Raw genomic sequence first — 17625 nt, 5'->3', positions numbered from 1 at the left:
ACCAGGGAGGTTGTCTAATGCCTCATAAAGAAGGACACTTGTCAGCAGATGGGTAAAAAAAGAAGAAGCATTCTGAATATCCCTTTGAGCATGGTGAAGTTATTAATTACACTTTGGATACTGGCATCATTCATAACTTAGTTGCCGGAGAGGAAGAAACCCGCTCAGAGATTTCACCATGAGCCCAATCATGACTTTAAAACAGTTACAGAGTTAAATGGCTGTGATAGGAGAAAACTGAGGATAGATCAAGAAGAAATAGCAAAAGAAAAATGGGCAAATGTTGCACAATCCAGGTGTGGAAAGCTCTTAGAGACTTAGAGACCCAGAAAGACTCACAGCTGTAATCTCTGCCAAATGTGCTTCTTCAATGTCACAACGTCTACAGAAGGTGGCGCCTCTCCCCGTTCGGGCGGCGCTCGGCGGTCGTCGTCGCCGGCCTACTAGCTGCCACCAATCTCCTTTTCATTTTCATTTGGTGATGTCTGTTTTATGTAAGCACCTGTTTTGAGTTAGTTCGTTAGTGGGGGTATTTAGTCTGTCTGTTTAGGTTTGGGATTGTGCGGGATTATTTGTGTCTACTATTGTAAGGTTGGGGATTGGGTTTTTCTCTGCCGTTCATTTATTTTGGCATACGGGTTTCCTGGGCTGTGTTCCGACTCGGTTTGGGGGTTCTTGCCTATTGCTGGATTTATTGTTCCCTGCCTTGTATTCGGCATTTTGGACTGGTGTCTATTAAACGTGTTTTCACGTGCCTTGGTCTCCTGCGCCTGACTTCACCCCTCCTGCATGTATGGAGTTCCTTGACATACAAAGTATTGACTCAGGGGTGTAAGTACTTATCTAAATGAGATATTTCTGTATTTTATTTTCAATAAATTAGCAAAAATTACAAAAATATGTTTTCAGTTTGTCATAATGGGGTATTGTGTGTAGATGGGTGAGTCATGTTTTTTTTTAAATACATTTTGAATTCAGGCTGTAACACAATAATAATAATAATTATAATAATAAGTCAAGGGGAATGAGAACTTTATGAAAGTATCCTAAAATAAAGGGGAAATTCTGTACTGTCACCTTATACGAAACATTCTATCTCAAATCTAAAATACTGGAGTAAAGCGTCAAATATATATTTTTGGTTTCACTGTCCAAATGCACATGGAGGAGAGTGTATGACCAATAAATTATTCTGATTATTCAGATACCCTTACTTCTGCAACATTAGCTCACACTTGCTGTATGAGTCTGGGGTTTAGGTTTCTGCTCTCTGTGGTTTTGCTGTGAACAAGCTCCACATCTGCTTCTCTATTCAAACAATCCTCGGACTCAGTCACACACCTTACTGTGAAGTCAGACTAACAGTATGTAGCTGTCTGACAAATGGCATTGTTCATCCCTGATATGGCTGGTCATCTGTTCTTGGTCGTCCTCCTTTTTGGTGAGTTATTTCTACATTTCTACAGTTTCATCATCTGTTTGTGCTACAGGATATTCCTCTTCTTCTCTCCCCTCTTTTAGTCTTACTTTTTACTATTTTACTTTAGGAACTCTTGATATTTCTGAATCTCATGGCTATGATTAGTGTCTTGTATCTTATTCCATTCGTCATCATATTTATTTCTCTCTATCATTATTTTACATTTTGTTCAGATAAGAATGACCATTGCTTGATCACCATTAATGCATTACAGTAGGTTATGCTACTTTACCAACTTTTGTGAAGTGTTCAGGTATCTCATGTAGAATTTATTTTTTAGAATGTCAGACGATAACCTATTTTATAATTTCTAGATACCTTCCAATCCATCAAAGCCCAAGGTCAGTATCATTATTATGAGTTTTTAGTTACCCAGTAAAAATATAATAATAATCATGGTATTTATTCTTATCATTCAAACATAACATTAGCTGATAACGTATCCACCTGACACTATGAATTCAAAAGGAATTACGGATAAATTTTTAATACAATACAGTGTTGAAGGTTGGCAGTTTAAATCCATATACAGTGAACCTACAGAAGTATGTTCACTGTATATGTCCAAATTCAGGGTAAAAACAAATGTCTATAGCTGTAAACACTGCAAACACTCTACTGCTCAATTGGTCCTCTAGAAATACGTTATTATTGTCTTTTGGAAAGAGCCGTTGCATGAAAAAATATATTATATCACCTTTATTTCTCATACTATCGCTGGGAATTATTCTCAAAGATCTAGGGTTTGAAAAAACAAAGTGTGATTGTTTTATGTTTAACGGCTGACAGTACATTTCCCAAACCAGTAACAAAATACTCAGTTCCTCTGTCCTCTCAGATCTTCCTCAGCCCAGTCTGGAATATTTTTATGTATGTTGTAATAAGCCATTACTTAAAACAATATATATTTCACATATTATAATTATATGAAGGAATGGACCTTATTATCAAAATCCTTTAGTCTCAATAAGCATGAAGATAATTGTTTTTAAACATTAAATGTTGATAGATTTACTTGATTTATAATAGACATGCATATTTAAATCCAATTGAATGGTTGTCAGTAAATCTTTCAAAACAAATAAAACATTTTAAATACTCCTCTCTTCTGATCTTACAGGCCCTCCTCTTCCCAGGTTGACAGTGAGTCCTGCTTTCATCAGAGAGAGCGACTCAGTTCAGCTGAGCTGTGAGACTTCTCCATCCGTCTCCGTGTCTCAGTGTTATCTCTTCACTGAGAAAAGAGACTTTAAACCATCCTGTCGGCAGACACTCACAGGGACTGAGCTCCTCTCGTGGTCAGATCAACGTTCACCTGCTGTGGTCAATGTGAGATGTTTCTACTATGCTATTGGTAGTTTTTCCCCATCCTCTGACAGCGACCCTGGCTCAGTCACTGTCCAAGGTAAGCAGGTTATTTACATAATTGTAAACATGACCCTCCTTTTGAATCTTAACATGTTCTGAGATACATTCGGCAACAATGCACTAACCTGCAACAATATTATTCTGATTTCAACGACTTACTGTTTCACAAAAGGATTTACTGTCTTTTTAAAATCTAGAATTAATTTGAAGTGATGAGTCATGTTCTTGAAATGCTCAGGTCTGTTACACATGAGGATTTTATGAACATAGTAATCCGTTGAATATTAGATTTACATACTATTTCTCTCTGAACTAACAGTCCCTCCCAGGTTGACAGTGAGTCCTGAAGTCATCAGGGATACAGACACAGTTCAGCTGAGATGTCACACTTCTCAATCTACCTCTGTGTCTCAGTGTTACTTCTACATAGAGGAAAGACAACATCTCCAACAAACCACATCCTGTCAACAGTCACTCACAGGGACCAAGCTGCTTGAATGGGCAGGTCGTGGTCCAACCACCAAGGTCAACATGAGATGTATCTACTATGCTGTAGAGATGTCTATCTACTCTCCTTACAGTGACCCTGTCTCAGTCACTCTCCTGGGTAAGCGGGGTAGTTTATGTATTATTATACCCCAGTGTTTTTCTATTCTGGTCCAAGATTAACACACCGGATTATTGTATATTATTTATATAATATACATTTTAAATACTGACTGAAGCAATAAGAGATGAAGTTATGCACTTTTAGATTTGAGGGTTTATTTCATGCAATGTATTTTAGCAAACTGTTGAAAGTGGTTTACTTTCTGATTCTGATATTACAGACGTCCCTCAGCCCAAGCTGACAGTGAGTTCTACAGTCATCAGAGAGAGAGACTCAGTTCAGCTGATCTGTCAGACTCCTCCATCTGTCTCTGTGTCTCGGTGTTACTTCTACACAGAGGGGAGAGATCCTAAACCCTCACCCTGTACGAGGTCACTCACAGGGGCTGAGCTGCTCTCGTGGGCAGGTGAACGTTTATCTGCTGAGATCAAACTGAGATGTCATTACACAGTAGAGACTCACTATCCATCGACGCACAGTCATCCTGCGCCTATCACTATTCTTGGTAAAATAGTATTATTTTTATGAATACACTGATCTGATTGGCTCACTGGAATCAGATTGGAATATGTAATGTCATGTTAACATATACAAACGATTTGTTTCTTATTCTTTTAGTTATCTAGTACAGAAAGAAGTTTGTTTTCTCATGAACCTACAGTATGGACAGTTATTGATGTGTTCTCCTCACAGGTGAACTGCAGAAACCAGACATTAGTGTCAATGACGAATCTTCTCATGACATCACCATTATTTGTGTACTTCCTGAGTCTGTCAGTGATGGTCATAGCTGTAACCTGTACACTGGAGACCAGACTCAGGCCTACAAAGAGGCTTGGGTCAGGACATTTAACACAGCATTATCCAAACTATTCTGTACCTTCAATGTTACCAAGAATGATCTGTTCAGGCATCTGCAGTTGGAGAGAGATGTGAGCTGTGACTATAGAGTGAACACAGGATCACACTCTCTGTCTCCCCGCAGTGATAAATACATTATTATAGGTAAGATACTTCCATAAAAATACAGAAATATGTATTATATGTACATTTTTTAAGTGCAGACTTGTTAGTATGGGCAAAAACGGTCTTTTCAACAAAAAATAGTTTTTCTTCTGATGACATTAAATCAATGTGGATAATGTATTGGATTTGCCAAAATAATTTTGGGAATGTTTGTCTTTTTTTCACCCAACTTGAACCTCAATCCAATGACATGGCTGAAATGTTGTTGATTTCTCTTTGAATTCACATTAGCTGTCAACTCAATCAAATGTAAATCAAAACTAGGTGTGGAACTGACGTCTGTGCCCATTGGACAAATGCTTAATTTATTGCTAACTTATTTTGAACAAATCAATTAATTTGAATTAATGTTTTTAAATCACAGTCCAAGTTAATTCAAAATAGTTAAACAAATCACAAGTCCATGTTATGTTTATGACCATCATGATTTGAACTTGCATTGTGAAAGACTGTAGGCTCTACAGTATATTTTTATATGCAGAATAGTGTGCCTTGTACTTCATTAAGTCGTTGTCCTCTCCCAACAGGTCAGAAACCAAATATTACAGTCAGTCTGAAAGAGAACTTCATCATCACCTGTTTAATTCCTGGCTCTGTCAGTTATGACACCACCTGTAACCTGTATGTTGGAGAGCAGAGTAAGCATCTTATAAAAGCACACATCAGGAAGACGAAACACACAGATTCCAAATGCTGGTTCTGTCAATTCTCTGTGGTTGAGAGTGATCTGATCAGACGTCTTCAGTCAGTGAGGAGTAGGGAGGTGAGCTGTGATTACAGAGTGAGCTCAGGACCAAACTCTCTCTCTCCACGCAGTGATGGGTACAGCTTTACAGGTGAGTCATTATCTATACATTAAGAATCTATCAGTGCTGCAGGTCTTCTTGATCTGACTTCCCTTTGATTTGTTTAATATGACTATATTAATTCTGACCCTCCCTCCACCACTAACTCAATCACTCACTCACTTTCGCTCGCTCCTTGGAGCATAGCACTTTGACATATGGATCTCCACACAGCCTTATTCTGGGCCAGATCCCAGGCTGATCTGGTGTTGAGTCCCAGGTTGTGTAGTTTAAATTCTTTGTTGAACTGGTTCAGTGTTTAGATCATATCTATGCGCTGTTATACTTCTGCTGTTAGATAACATGGTGACTTCATTCTAGGAAACTGTCAACAACAATCAACACCTTATCTGTCCTGAAAGACTTTATCACATTATGAATTGGTCTTATCATCTCTATAATGAGGAGAAATATAATCTACCAGGACTAGAAGCAATCTGTCCGTAGTGATTTTTATAGTCTTACTTTGCCCACTTTGAAAAGACAAGTCATAAAGGAATTTAAAAAGGCCAACAACAACATGATAATCATTAATACGATCATGAATAAAATGCTAATTTCATTAATATGTGTTTTCTCAGTGGGTATGACTCCAGGTCCTAGATCTACTTTGCCTCCCAGCACAACAGTGAGTCCTACAGAAGGTGTGTTGGGCCACTAAATTACCATCTCTGCAAATACAAATTGTACAGTCAATGGTTTAGATTATGGGCCTGTAAAATTAAGAGACCAACATTATGTAATACCTTATTCTTGTGTAATCATATTGCTTCCCACTGGTTTCAACTGTTACTTCTACTTTGACCCCAGACACCACAGTGACAGCAACTTCCAGTAAGTAGATCCACTAATTTTAACTTGCATGTATATTTTTGTTCACATTAATTCACTAAAGCTCCATCCAACTTATGAATTGACCCATTCATTGCTGCTTGTAATTTCAGTCCAGATTTGTGTACTTTCAGTCCATCTGATATGTAGGTAATGTGTCGTGTACTTCTCTCTTTCTGCTATTTGAATGACCTTAGATCTTAAATTAATTTACGTGTGTTCTTGTGTAATCTCTTCTCACCAGGTTTGACCTCTCCTTTGACCTCCAGTACAGCAGTGAATCCTACATCAGGTGTGTTAGTCATCTTTCTGTAGTTAGCAGATAGGACCTAAACAAATAGACTAGATTTATTTTACCCAGGTTTTTACTCTCAATTTCCCCTTATTAAAAAAAATAGGTTTATATCTCGTTAATTAAATAAACCTATTTAAATATCTTCATTTTTGTATAATCAGATCCAATGACTTTGCTATGCACCAGGTTCAACTACTAGTTCTACTTTGACAACTGACACCCCAAAGTGGCCACATGATTTTAGTTTAGTGGCGTAATAAGTTGTGTTGTGTGTTAACTGTTATTAAACAGTCTCTCTCTTGCGTGTGCCCAGGAGGTCAAAGCTCCACAGAAAGCGTTCTGGTTAAGCATCCATCTCTAGCTGACTTTCTTTTCTCAGACAAATGAGACATTTACAGGAAGGAAGTGAAGTTTACAATTAAAAAGATTCTATATTATTCTCAGAAGATAAAATGTCGTCCCCCAACTCCCTTACCATGTAGGTCCATTGCTTGTTCAAGAGGTGTTGATATCTGATAGAGTTTTGGTTAATACATCCCATGCCTCAATAGTATTTGCCAGAGCTTTGTTTATCATGGCCACTGATCGCTCTATACGACCAATATCTTGAAAATGTAATAACCATGTTTGAGGCAAGAGGATTGTAGGGGTAATCCACTAAGAATAAACTTTTTTGCTGCCACATAAATGATTATTTTCTGAACCAGTTGCAGTACAAATGAAGAGTTATCATTCAACAAAAATAAAGGTGGATCTTCACAGGGAAACACATGTTTGTAAGGAAATCTGAAACATGTGACCAGAACTGGGACACCACAGGACATTCCCAAAACATTAGTGTTCCAACAGTATTCATATGACATCTGTCACATATTGGAGTAGGAATCAGCTTCATCTTAAAATGTCTAAATGTGGTTGCATAACTTCAATGTATAAGCTTATAATGTGTAAGCTGGTGTGCTGGGTTTTTAGAGGTAAAAAATACATTTTCCCAAACGGTATCCCAGTTCAGGTCGTGCCCCAGCCCTGCATTTCACGGTTCCATACTAGAGTGACACCCAATGTAGAGCATTTAACAGACAGCAGGCAATCATAAGTGGCAGAGACTATTCTAGAAGTTAATGAAGGGAATATCCATGTAAGCATTATGTGGGATGTTAACGGGGCATCCCATGGTACACCATAAGCTTTTAAGGGTCTGGGTTTTAATAATAATATGCCAAATTATGAAATTGTGAACATTTCATCTTTCTACTGACTGAGTTGTGTTGTTCTCTATCAGAAATAATGAATACCTTTCTTCTTGTGTAATCAGATACATAATTCACTTGTATTACTTTCCAGCAGTTTCGACTGTTACTTCTACTTTGACCCCTGACATCACAGTGAGACCAACTAGTAAGTATCCCTTACTTTGCAATTGCATTGTTAGTTCACTCTAATTCACTAAAGCTCCAAAAGGTTTACTCATAGACTTATTCATGGCTGCTTGTACGCTAAATTGTTCTACCTGTGTTAAATATGAATGGTGCCGGAGGGGATGGCTGCCGTTTTATGGGTTCCTAACCAATTGTGCTATTCTGGATGTTTTTTTGCGTTGTTTGTAATTTGTTTTGTACATAATGTTTCTTCCACCGTCTCTTATGACCGAAAAGAGCTTCTGGACATCAGAACAGCGATTCCTCGCTGGGCGAAGATTTTTCTTTAATGAATTGAAGGAGAAAGATTTACGTCTCTTCACAGACCAGGCCCAAAGCCCCGTCATTCGCATGAAGAGGAGACGCCGATACAGGGGCCGCAGATCCTGATGCCTGGTGAGAATTCGTCTGCAAGTGGATAATCCTGCTTTACCATCCGTATCTTATGTTTCACCGAGTCATGGCTGAACGAGGACATGGATCATATACAGTTGGCTGGGTTTTCCCTGCATCGGCAAGACAGAACAATAAACCTCCAGTAAGAAGAAGGGTGGTGGTCTGTGTCTATTTGTCAATAACAACTGGTGCACAATCTCTAATATTAAGGAAGTCTAGAGGTTTTGCTCGCCTGAGGTAGAATATCTCATGATAAGCTGTAGACCACACTATTTACCAAGAGAGTTTATCTATATTTTTTGCAGCTGTCTATTTACCACCACAAACCGATGCAGGCACTAAGACCTCACTCAACGAGCTGTATAAGGCCATAAGCAAACAAGGGAATGCTCATCCAGAAGCGGCGTTCCTAGTGGCTGGGGACTTTAATGCAGGAAAACTTAAATCCATTTTACCTAATTTCTACCAGGATGTGAAATGTGCAACCAGAGAAAATAATCTCTAGACCACCTTCACTCCACAAACAGAGATGTGTACAAATCACTCCCTCGCCCTCCATTTGGCAAATCTGACCATAATTCTATCCTCCTGATTCCTGCTAACAAGCAAAAACTCAAGCAGGACTTACCAGTGACTCGCTCATTACGGATGTGGTCAGATGACACGCTTGCTAAGCTACAGGACTGTTTTGATAGCACAGACTGGAATATGTTTTGGGATTCATCCGATGGCATTGAGGAGTATACCACATCAATCACCGACGTCATCTGTACGTACATATGCCAACCAGAATCCATGGATTACAGGCAACATCCTGTAATAGAGCTGCCGCTTTCAAGTAGAGGGACACTTATCCAGATGCTTATAAGAAATCCTGCTATGCCCTCAGACGAACGATCAGACAGGCAAAGCATTAATACAGGGCTAAGATTGAATCCTACTACACTGGCTCTGATGCTCGTCGGATGTGGCAAGACTATTATGGATTACAAAGGGAAACCCAACCGTGAGCTGCCCAGTGACGAAAGCCTACCAAACGAGCTAAATGCCTTCTATGCTTGCATCAAGGCAAGCAACGCTAAACCATGCATGAGATCACCAGCTGTTTCGTACGACTGTGAGATCACGCTCTTCTTAGCCGATGTGAGTAAGACCTTTAAACAGGTCAACATTCACAAGGCCGCAGGGCCAGACAGATTACCAGGACACATGCTGAGAGCATGCACTGACCAACTGGCAAGTGTCTTCACGGACATTTTCAATCTCTCCCTGACTGAGTCTGTAATACCGACATGTTTCAAGCAGACCCCCATAGTCCCTGTGCCCAAGAACGCCAAGGCAACCTGCCTAAATGACTTCTGGCTCGTAGCACTCACATCTGTAGCCATGAAGCGCTTTCAAAGGTTGGTCATGGCTCACATCAACACCATAATCCCAGAAACTCTAGAACCCACTACAATTCACATACCGCCCCAGCAGATCCACAAATGATGCAATCGCTATTGGTCTCCACACTGCCTTTTCCCAACAGAACAAAAGGAACACCTGCATGAGAATGCTGTTTGTTGACTAAAGCTCAGCGTTCAACTCCATAGTTCCCCTTAAAGCTCATCTCTAAGCTAAGTACCCAGGGCCTAAAATCCTCCCTCTTCAACTGGATCCTGGAATTCCTGACGGGCCGCCCCCAGGTTGTAAGGGTAGGCAACAACAAAATCTGCCTCATTGATCCTCAACACAGGGGCCCATCAGAGGTGCGTGTTAAGTCTCCTTGTGTACTACCTGTTCACCCATGACTGCGTGATCATGCACGTCTCCAACACCATCATTAAATTTGCCGACGACACAATGGTGGTAGGCCTGATCACTGACAATGATGAGACAGCCCATAGAGAGGAGGTCAGATACCTGGCAGTGTGATGCCAGGACAACAAGCGCTCCCTCAGCACGCCCCCCATTCACATAGACGGGGCTGTAGTGGAGCGGGTTTGAGAGCTTCAACTTCCTTGATGTCCGCATCACTAACAAACTAACATGGTCCAAACACACCAAGACAGTCGTGAAGAAGGCATGACAATGCCTATCCCCTCTCAGGAGACTGAAAAGATTTGGCATGGGTCATCAGATCCTCAAAAGTTATACAGCTGCACCATCGAGAGCATCCTGACTGATTGCATCACCACTTGGTATGGCAACTGCTCGGCATCCGACTTCAGAGGGTACTGTGTACGGCCCAGTACATCATTGGGGACAAGCTTCCTGCCATCCAGGACATCTATACCAGGTGGGGTCAGAGGAAGGCCCTAAAAATTGTCAAAGACTCCAGCCACCCAAGTCATAAACTGTTCTCTCTGCTACTGCATGGCAAGTGGTACAGGATTGCCAAGTTTAGGTTCAAAAGGCTCCTTAACAGCTTCTACCCCCGAGCCATAAGACTGCTAAACAGTTAATGAAATGACTAACCAGACTATTTGCATTGACCTCCTTTTTATTCTGCTGCTGCTCGCTGTTTATTCCCTATGTATAGTCACTTTTCATCTTCCTACATATACATATTACCTGAATGACCTCCTATATATAGCCTCGTTATTGTTATTTTATTGTGTTACTTTTTAAAATTTTATTTGTTTACTTACTTACTTAATAAAACGGCATTGTTGAAAGTAAGTGTTTCATGGTAAGGTTGTATTGTAACACCTGTTGTATTCGGCGCATGTGACAAAACCATTTTATTTTATTTGAAACAAATTTACATTTCTCTTCTCATCTCTTCTCACCAGGTTTGACCTCTCCTTTGGCCCCCAGCACAGCAGTGAATCCTACATCAGGTGTGTTGGTAATCTTTAGTTAGTAAAAAAATTGACTTATATTATCTTACCCAGGTATTTCTATTCTTTTTTTCATCACAAATGTGCCTAATTACTAGAAAAGAGGTTGATATTGGATTGATTAAATCATCCCATTAAGATACCTTATTGTATAACCAGATCCAATGACTTTGCTTTGCACCAGATTTGACTGTTAGTCCTACCTTGACAACTGACACCCCAAAGAGTCCAACTGAGAGTGAGTCTGGCCACACGATTTCTGTTTATTGGTGTTGACTAAGTTGTGATGTGTGTTAACTGTTAACAAACCGTCTCTATCTTGTATGTGAACAGGAGGTCAAAGCTCCACAGAAAGCGTTGTGAATTCAAACAGTCAAAAAAGAGTTTTGGGTAAGTATCCTTATTTAGTAATCCCACAGCAAAAATACACTTGTCTTTTCCTTCTAGAACTGACTTTGCTGATAACTACTTTGTTGAGGGAAAATGTACTTGTTGTGATTGTGATATGTTGTTGCCTCACCAAGCTATCTTAAGAGGAATGCACTAATGTAAGTCACTCTGGATAAGAGCCTCTGCTAAATGACTAGTCGTGGAAATTTCCATCAGTGACACCTGAAGTCAATATTAAATGAATCATTCTTTATTATCAACAAGCTGGAGAGGTTCCAACAAACTTAATGTACCATAGTAAACATCGGTCGGGAGCTCCGCCGGAGAAGTCCCATTAGTTCTCTTATATAGTGCTTAAATAGACAAGTTATATTTGCAAGATTTAGCTTATTCTTTATTTATAATTAATTCATCATTAACGTTTGGTTCATGCATGTGACCAACCAATACCTCACGAGGCTTCTTCTCTTCAAGCTGAGACTTTGAAACTGATACACAGCCTTTCGGTTTTCAAAACAATGTTCTTGGCGTACTGCCAAATTGCTTATACTGATAGTGAGGATTCCTCCCAGTCACGATCAATCAGTCATTTACATGAACCCAGTCAAATTGGTTATTAGAAAAGCACAAACAACATTTTCCTTCACAGACTCAAATGTAAAACGCTTAGCTGACTAGCTGTCTTTTCTCACATATATGAAAACGGAAACGTTTACCAAGACTAATAATAATGTGGTATTCTAACACCTGTCTACCATTGAAGTATTTACATTTGGATTAAGAGATAATGACCTCTCCTGATGTCATCATGTCACCAAACAGCGGTGCAATTATGGCAGGCAGCAGTGGGTATGGCTTCTGGAGTGGGCGTGTTCCTGATGGGATTGACAGCTGTCTATCTCTGCAGGAGGACCAGTGAGTACTTCTGATTCTGCATAACAAATCATTTGCAAACATTTTCTTTCTCATATTAATGTAAGTGCCTTTGACATGGGTTAATCTTTCAACTCCTTTTGGTGATATTGTGTAGTGTAGGCTATATTCAACATCATTCATGTAGCCTAATTTGTTTTTCAGAGAAAACCAATTCTCAGAGGTAAGAATTCCCCTTGTGAATATGATGCAGATTGTATCAACCTTTAGTTCTGTACTGTCCATGATGAGATGTTCTTACCACAACCTTCTTATACTTTTATGTTGTACAGACCTACAGCCAGACAGGATGATCAGAGACAATGTATGTTCCAAACAAAATACATCAAACACTGCACACACTACTAACACAACTACACACATGCATGTACAAACACATATTCTAATTTAATTTTTATTTATTTTCTGTTGTAGGTGATTTGGTGATGGGAGCTATGAGCAGTGCAGGCATGTTGGATTCAAGGGATGCTGGGATCTATTCTCTCATCACTTATGTACCGTCCACGTTTTTGCCCTCAGGTGAGTTTGTAACAGAATGTCTTCTATACCCGTCTTCCTGACCTGGGATGTGAATTTGGGACCCTCAGCACAATAACACTTAATCACTCAATGCCAACCATACTGACCTACATTTTTCAGTCAGAGCATCTTGAAAGCGTGAGAACAGAGCTGTAAGCCTCCAGGGTGGTTTGAGTTCAGGAGGAGAAGTGTGAAGTGACATCAAGCCCTGTTATTTTAACTTCATCTGACCCCCCCCCCCCCCACACACACACAGACACACAACCTCTTACTTTGTCTCTCTCTGTGAGATACAGGTCCTGTGCAGGTATCTACAAATGAAGATGTAAGTACAGTAAAAATAATAGCCTTGGATATAGATACATACTTGTTTTCAGACAGACAGACAGACAGTCTGAGGGATAATAAGGACCTGTCTCTCTCTCTTTCCTCCAGGCTGATTCAGAGAATGCAGGGGTCTACAGCCTGATCACTTCGGTACCATCCACATCTGTACCACCAGGTTTGTCTATTTAACTCTATCCCATAGATTCATATTGGTAGGGCTTTTTATAGGACTCAAAGTTGTTTAGGCTTAGATTTTGGTCTGAGTTAGTCATATCAGTAAGCATGTATGTATATAAGATAATGTGTTAGAGCATGAGAATAGAGCTGTACAGGATGGTTTGAGTCAGGAGTAGAAGTGTGAAGGGACATTAAGCACAGCAAAGTGACACGCAGAACCACACCCACACTGACACGTGTGCACACACACACACACACACACACACACACACACAACCACTCACTCAGGCTCCTTCTGTGTTGTACAGGTCCTTTTGAAGAAAATGGAAAGTCATCTGAAAACGACAATGTAAGTTTAGAATCACCCACTGTGTTTGGTGATTGTGAACGGCTCTCAGTTTCAGATTGATGTTACATCCTTTTAAATGACATTACATTTACAGTACTGTAGAATTAAAGGACTGAAGTTAAACTGTCTGTTTCTTTTCTCTAGTCTGATACGTACCACGTATACAGCTTTATCCCCGACAGACCAGCAACCTCAGCCCAGCCAGATGGGTTGTACAGTCTTCTGCAGACACACTGAAACTACACCACTGGCTCTCTGTATGTCTCACAGAAATACTCCTTCTTTCAGGATGTCCTTTATTTATCACACATCATGTTACTGTAAATAAGTATCTAATACATCTACTGCAGTGCCGTTTCTATTTATAAGCGACATACAGTAAGCAGCCGCTAGAGGCCCCTCCCCCCTCCAAAAAAACGTAGGATAGTAGAATACACAACGTGCAGTTTAGAAATGTGATTCTGCATCAGCAGTTTTCCTCTTGTTATGTCAGTCACTGACAGTCACTCAATTATCCCATGTCAGCTAAGATTTTATAGATTGCTAGGCAAGTTAGTCTCACCAGCTATCTAAGCCTTGTAGTAATGTCCAAATTACTGCCCAGGGGCCCTGACCTCCAGGGGGCCCCCAATGATTTTGTTAGTCACTCTCACTCAGATATCAAATGAACATGGCATAAGTCATGCCAAAATGTGTAGAATTGCAGGAAATTTGCTTTAAAACAGAATTTTATTATTTCAACGACAATGGCACAACGAGTTGAATTGCAGGAAATGTGCTTAATTACGTGCAAAGTTTTCTCCGCCCCATGGCAAAATGAGTAGAATTGCAAGACATTATCTTTAAAGCTCCAAATGTTTCTCTCGAGCGGGACCACTAAAATGTTTTGTCAGCGAGGTGGGCAAGTCTCGCTTAGGGCCCCCAAAATGCTTGGAACTGCCGTAATTTACTGTATCACACATGGACACCTGGCTTGTGTTACATGCCTATCCATAATATCTGTTAATGTGTTAGTATTTTTATTTGGGGATTTTGGAGGGGTCCGGGGCATACTACCCTTTAAACATTTTTAAGTAAATTCCCAAGTAAATATATACTGTATTTATATCTATTCTGTCATCTGTGTGATGTCTCCCTCCATAACGGTTTGATACAGTTTACTAAATAAAATATATTTGTGATCAAAATCGATAGATACAGACAATTTAAAATCAATAAATATATAACATATTCACACATAATGCAAAATGCAGGTAAATAGGAAATTAAGATAAATTAATTGAAATTAAGTTATTAAGATCCAAAGTGGTATTGCTAAGACATTTTTCTTGGTGAAATTCATCTTGCATTGAAATTTGCTTATAATATAAGCCAAAAATGCACCCAAAAAATCTGGGGAAAATGTCTAATGTTATTTTAACAATTTTGCGCAAAAGTTAGCAAACCCCAAAAACCTGATCTTGTAGCAAAAGTATTGATATTGATATTGCCCACATACTTTGTTACAAGCTGCAAAATATAACATTTCGGTTTTAAAAATGTTTACATTGTTGGCAACATCAGATCATCAAAACTGAAAAATATAGATTTCCTAAATGCTATTCAAATCTCCCAATTTCTCCATGTTTACTTGTTAACTTGTTATTTCCCAAGTTCCCAGTTGACTTTCAACTTACTCAGCACCTCAGTCACTCCATCAATGTGCAGTGTTATGGACACATTCTAGCCTTGAAGTCTAATGACTGCGGAGTGGTTTAGATGTAAATGGTGTGAGAACACAACTTCATTACATTTGTTTCCAGTTAACATGAGCTTATATTCTGTTTCGATGCACACTTGAGCCCAGCGGTCAGGATGGTCGATTATGCTATGGGGGACGGCTTTGTTTGTTGAAAAGGGGTGGCTCCCCCTCACCTCCCATACACACTGTACATAGATCTTTCTATTGTGTTACTGACTATACGTTTGTTTATGTGTAACTCTGTGTTTTTGTTTTTGTCGCACTGCTTTGCTTTATCTTGGCCAGGTCGCAGTTGTAAATGAGAACTTGTTCTCAACTGGCCCACCTGGTTAAATAAATGTGAAATAAAATAAAATAAAAAATAAATCCCTCTTCTATAAGACCTGGCAAATTCAAATTCTATGTTTTTTTCTCTGTTTGAAATGCTCTCTTCTGTAAAACAAAAAAGTAAGCAGAATAAATTGACTTTTACCATTCCCTCATCTTTGTTAGTATTTTACATGATTTGATTTTGATCTTGATTATTCTAGATAATGCAACAACTATGTACTGTTGTCTATGTCACCTTTTTCTGGCCATTGGTGAAGATCAAGGTGCTATTTTCCTTAAACGTTTCTTTCAGTCCATATACAGTGCATTCAGAAAGTATTCAGACACCTTGACTTTTTCCACATTTTGTTACGTCAAAGCCTTACTCTAAAATGGATTAAATAGTCCCCCGCCCCCATTAAGCTACACACAATGCCCCATAATGACAAAGCAAAAACAGATTTTTAGACAGGTTTATAAACATAAACACTGAAAATGATATTTAAATAAGCATTCAGACCCATTACTCAGTACTTTGCTGAAGCACCTTTGGCTGCAATTACAGCCTCAAGTCTTCTTGGGAATGATGCTACAAGCTTGGCACACCTGTATTTGTGGAGTTTCTCCCATTCTTCTCTGCAGACCCTCTCAAGCTCTGTCAGGTTGGATGTGGAGCGTTGCTGCACAGCTATTTTCAGGTCTCTCCAGAGATGTTTGATCGGGTTCAAGTCCGGGTTCTGGCAGGGCCACTCAAGGACATTCAGAGACTTGTCCCAAAGCCACTCCTGCGTTGTCTTCGCTGTTTGCTTAGGGTCGTTATCCTATTGGAAGGTAAGCCTTCGCCCCAGTCTGAGGTCCTGAGTGCTCTGTAGCAGGTTTTCATCAAGAATCTCTCTGTACTTTGCTCTGTTCATCTTTCCCTCGATTCTGACTAGTCTCCCAGTCCCTGCTGCTGGAAACATCCCCACAGTATGATGTTGCCACCACCATGCTTCACCATAGGGATTGTGCAAGGTTTCCTCCAGACGTAATGCTTGGCATTCAGGCCAAAGACTTCAATCTTGGTTTCATCAGACCAGAGAATATTGTTTCACATGGTCTGAGAGTCCTTAAGGTGCCGTTTGGCAAACTCTAAGCGGGCTGTCATGTGCCTTTTACTGAGGTGTGGCTTCCATCTGGCCACTCTACCATAAAAGCATGATTGGTGGAGTGCTGCAGAGATGGTTGTCATTCTGTATGCTTCTCCCATCTCCACAGAGGAACTCTGGTGCTCTGTCAGAGTGACCATCGGGTCCTTGGTCACCTCCAGGACCAAGGCCCTTCTCCACTGATTTTCCCAGAGACAGATAATGCTTAGTCCTGGACTAAAAATATTATTCAAAGGACATTTTAAAGATGATCTGTATTGTGGTTGGTTCTACTGTGAGGGAGGCAAAGATGCCTACATTCTCCTGCAGCAGTCACAGACAGTCTACAGATCACATACCAACCAGTACATGTATGCTGTCACGTATCCACACCTGCAAACAGGTGCACGAGTGCACACATGCACACGCACACACACACACACACACACACACACACACACACCACAGTAGGGTGGAAAGTTAGACGAGACTCTTACCGCATCCTGTCCTTCTGAAACTTCAGCCTATCATATTTCAGAGACTAGTTGTGCTGAGGAGATTGACAGAAGTACTGTTGAACCAAACCTCAGATACATCTAACTGAAACTGTGCATCTACTTTACCAGACATTTTTTGCAAGATATAAAAAAACGAAACTA

The 17625-nt window shown here is 39.9% G+C and overlaps 1 protein-coding gene across 3 annotated transcripts; it reads left to right on the top strand.

The window, feature by feature from the left end:
- The first annotated feature begins 1300 nt into the window (after positions 1-1300).
- LOC106565322 (uncharacterized) lies at positions 1301-15661 on the top strand. Of its 3 annotated transcripts, none has more exons than XM_045712000.1 (22): positions 1301-1441; positions 1795-1821; positions 2601-2885; positions 3168-3455; positions 3679-3963; positions 4152-4463; positions 5012-5320; positions 5911-5973; positions 6140-6163; positions 6405-6452; positions 7800-7853; positions 11047-11094; positions 11279-11332; positions 11428-11484; positions 12307-12399; positions 12562-12580; positions 12690-12721; positions 12832-12936; positions 13233-13261; positions 13372-13438; positions 13749-13789; positions 13934-15661. In XM_045712000.1, exons 1-22 carry the CDS (start codon positions 1384-1386, stop codon positions 14024-14026), a joined length of 2391 nt encoding a protein of 796 aa, XP_045567956.1. In that variant the 5' UTR covers positions 1301-1383; the 3' UTR covers positions 14027-15661. The 3 variants fall into 3 exon arrangements, with proteins under 3 accessions (XP_045567956.1, XP_045567957.1, XP_045567958.1); XM_045712001.1 differs by having other exon boundaries at positions 1315-1441; positions 7803-7853; XM_045712002.1 differs by lacking the exon at positions 1795-1821 and having other exon boundaries at positions 1325-1441.
- The last annotated feature ends 1964 nt before the right edge of the window (positions 15662-17625 follow it).

Source organism: Salmo salar, unplaced genomic scaffold, assembly GCF_905237065.1.
Source record: "Salmo salar unplaced genomic scaffold, Ssal_v3.1, whole genome shotgun sequence".
NCBI classification, from domain to species: Eukaryota; Metazoa; Chordata; class Actinopteri; order Salmoniformes; family Salmonidae; genus Salmo; species Salmo salar.
Note: the sequence above shows the minus strand (reverse complement) of the source record. Positions and strands in the feature narration are given on the sequence as shown.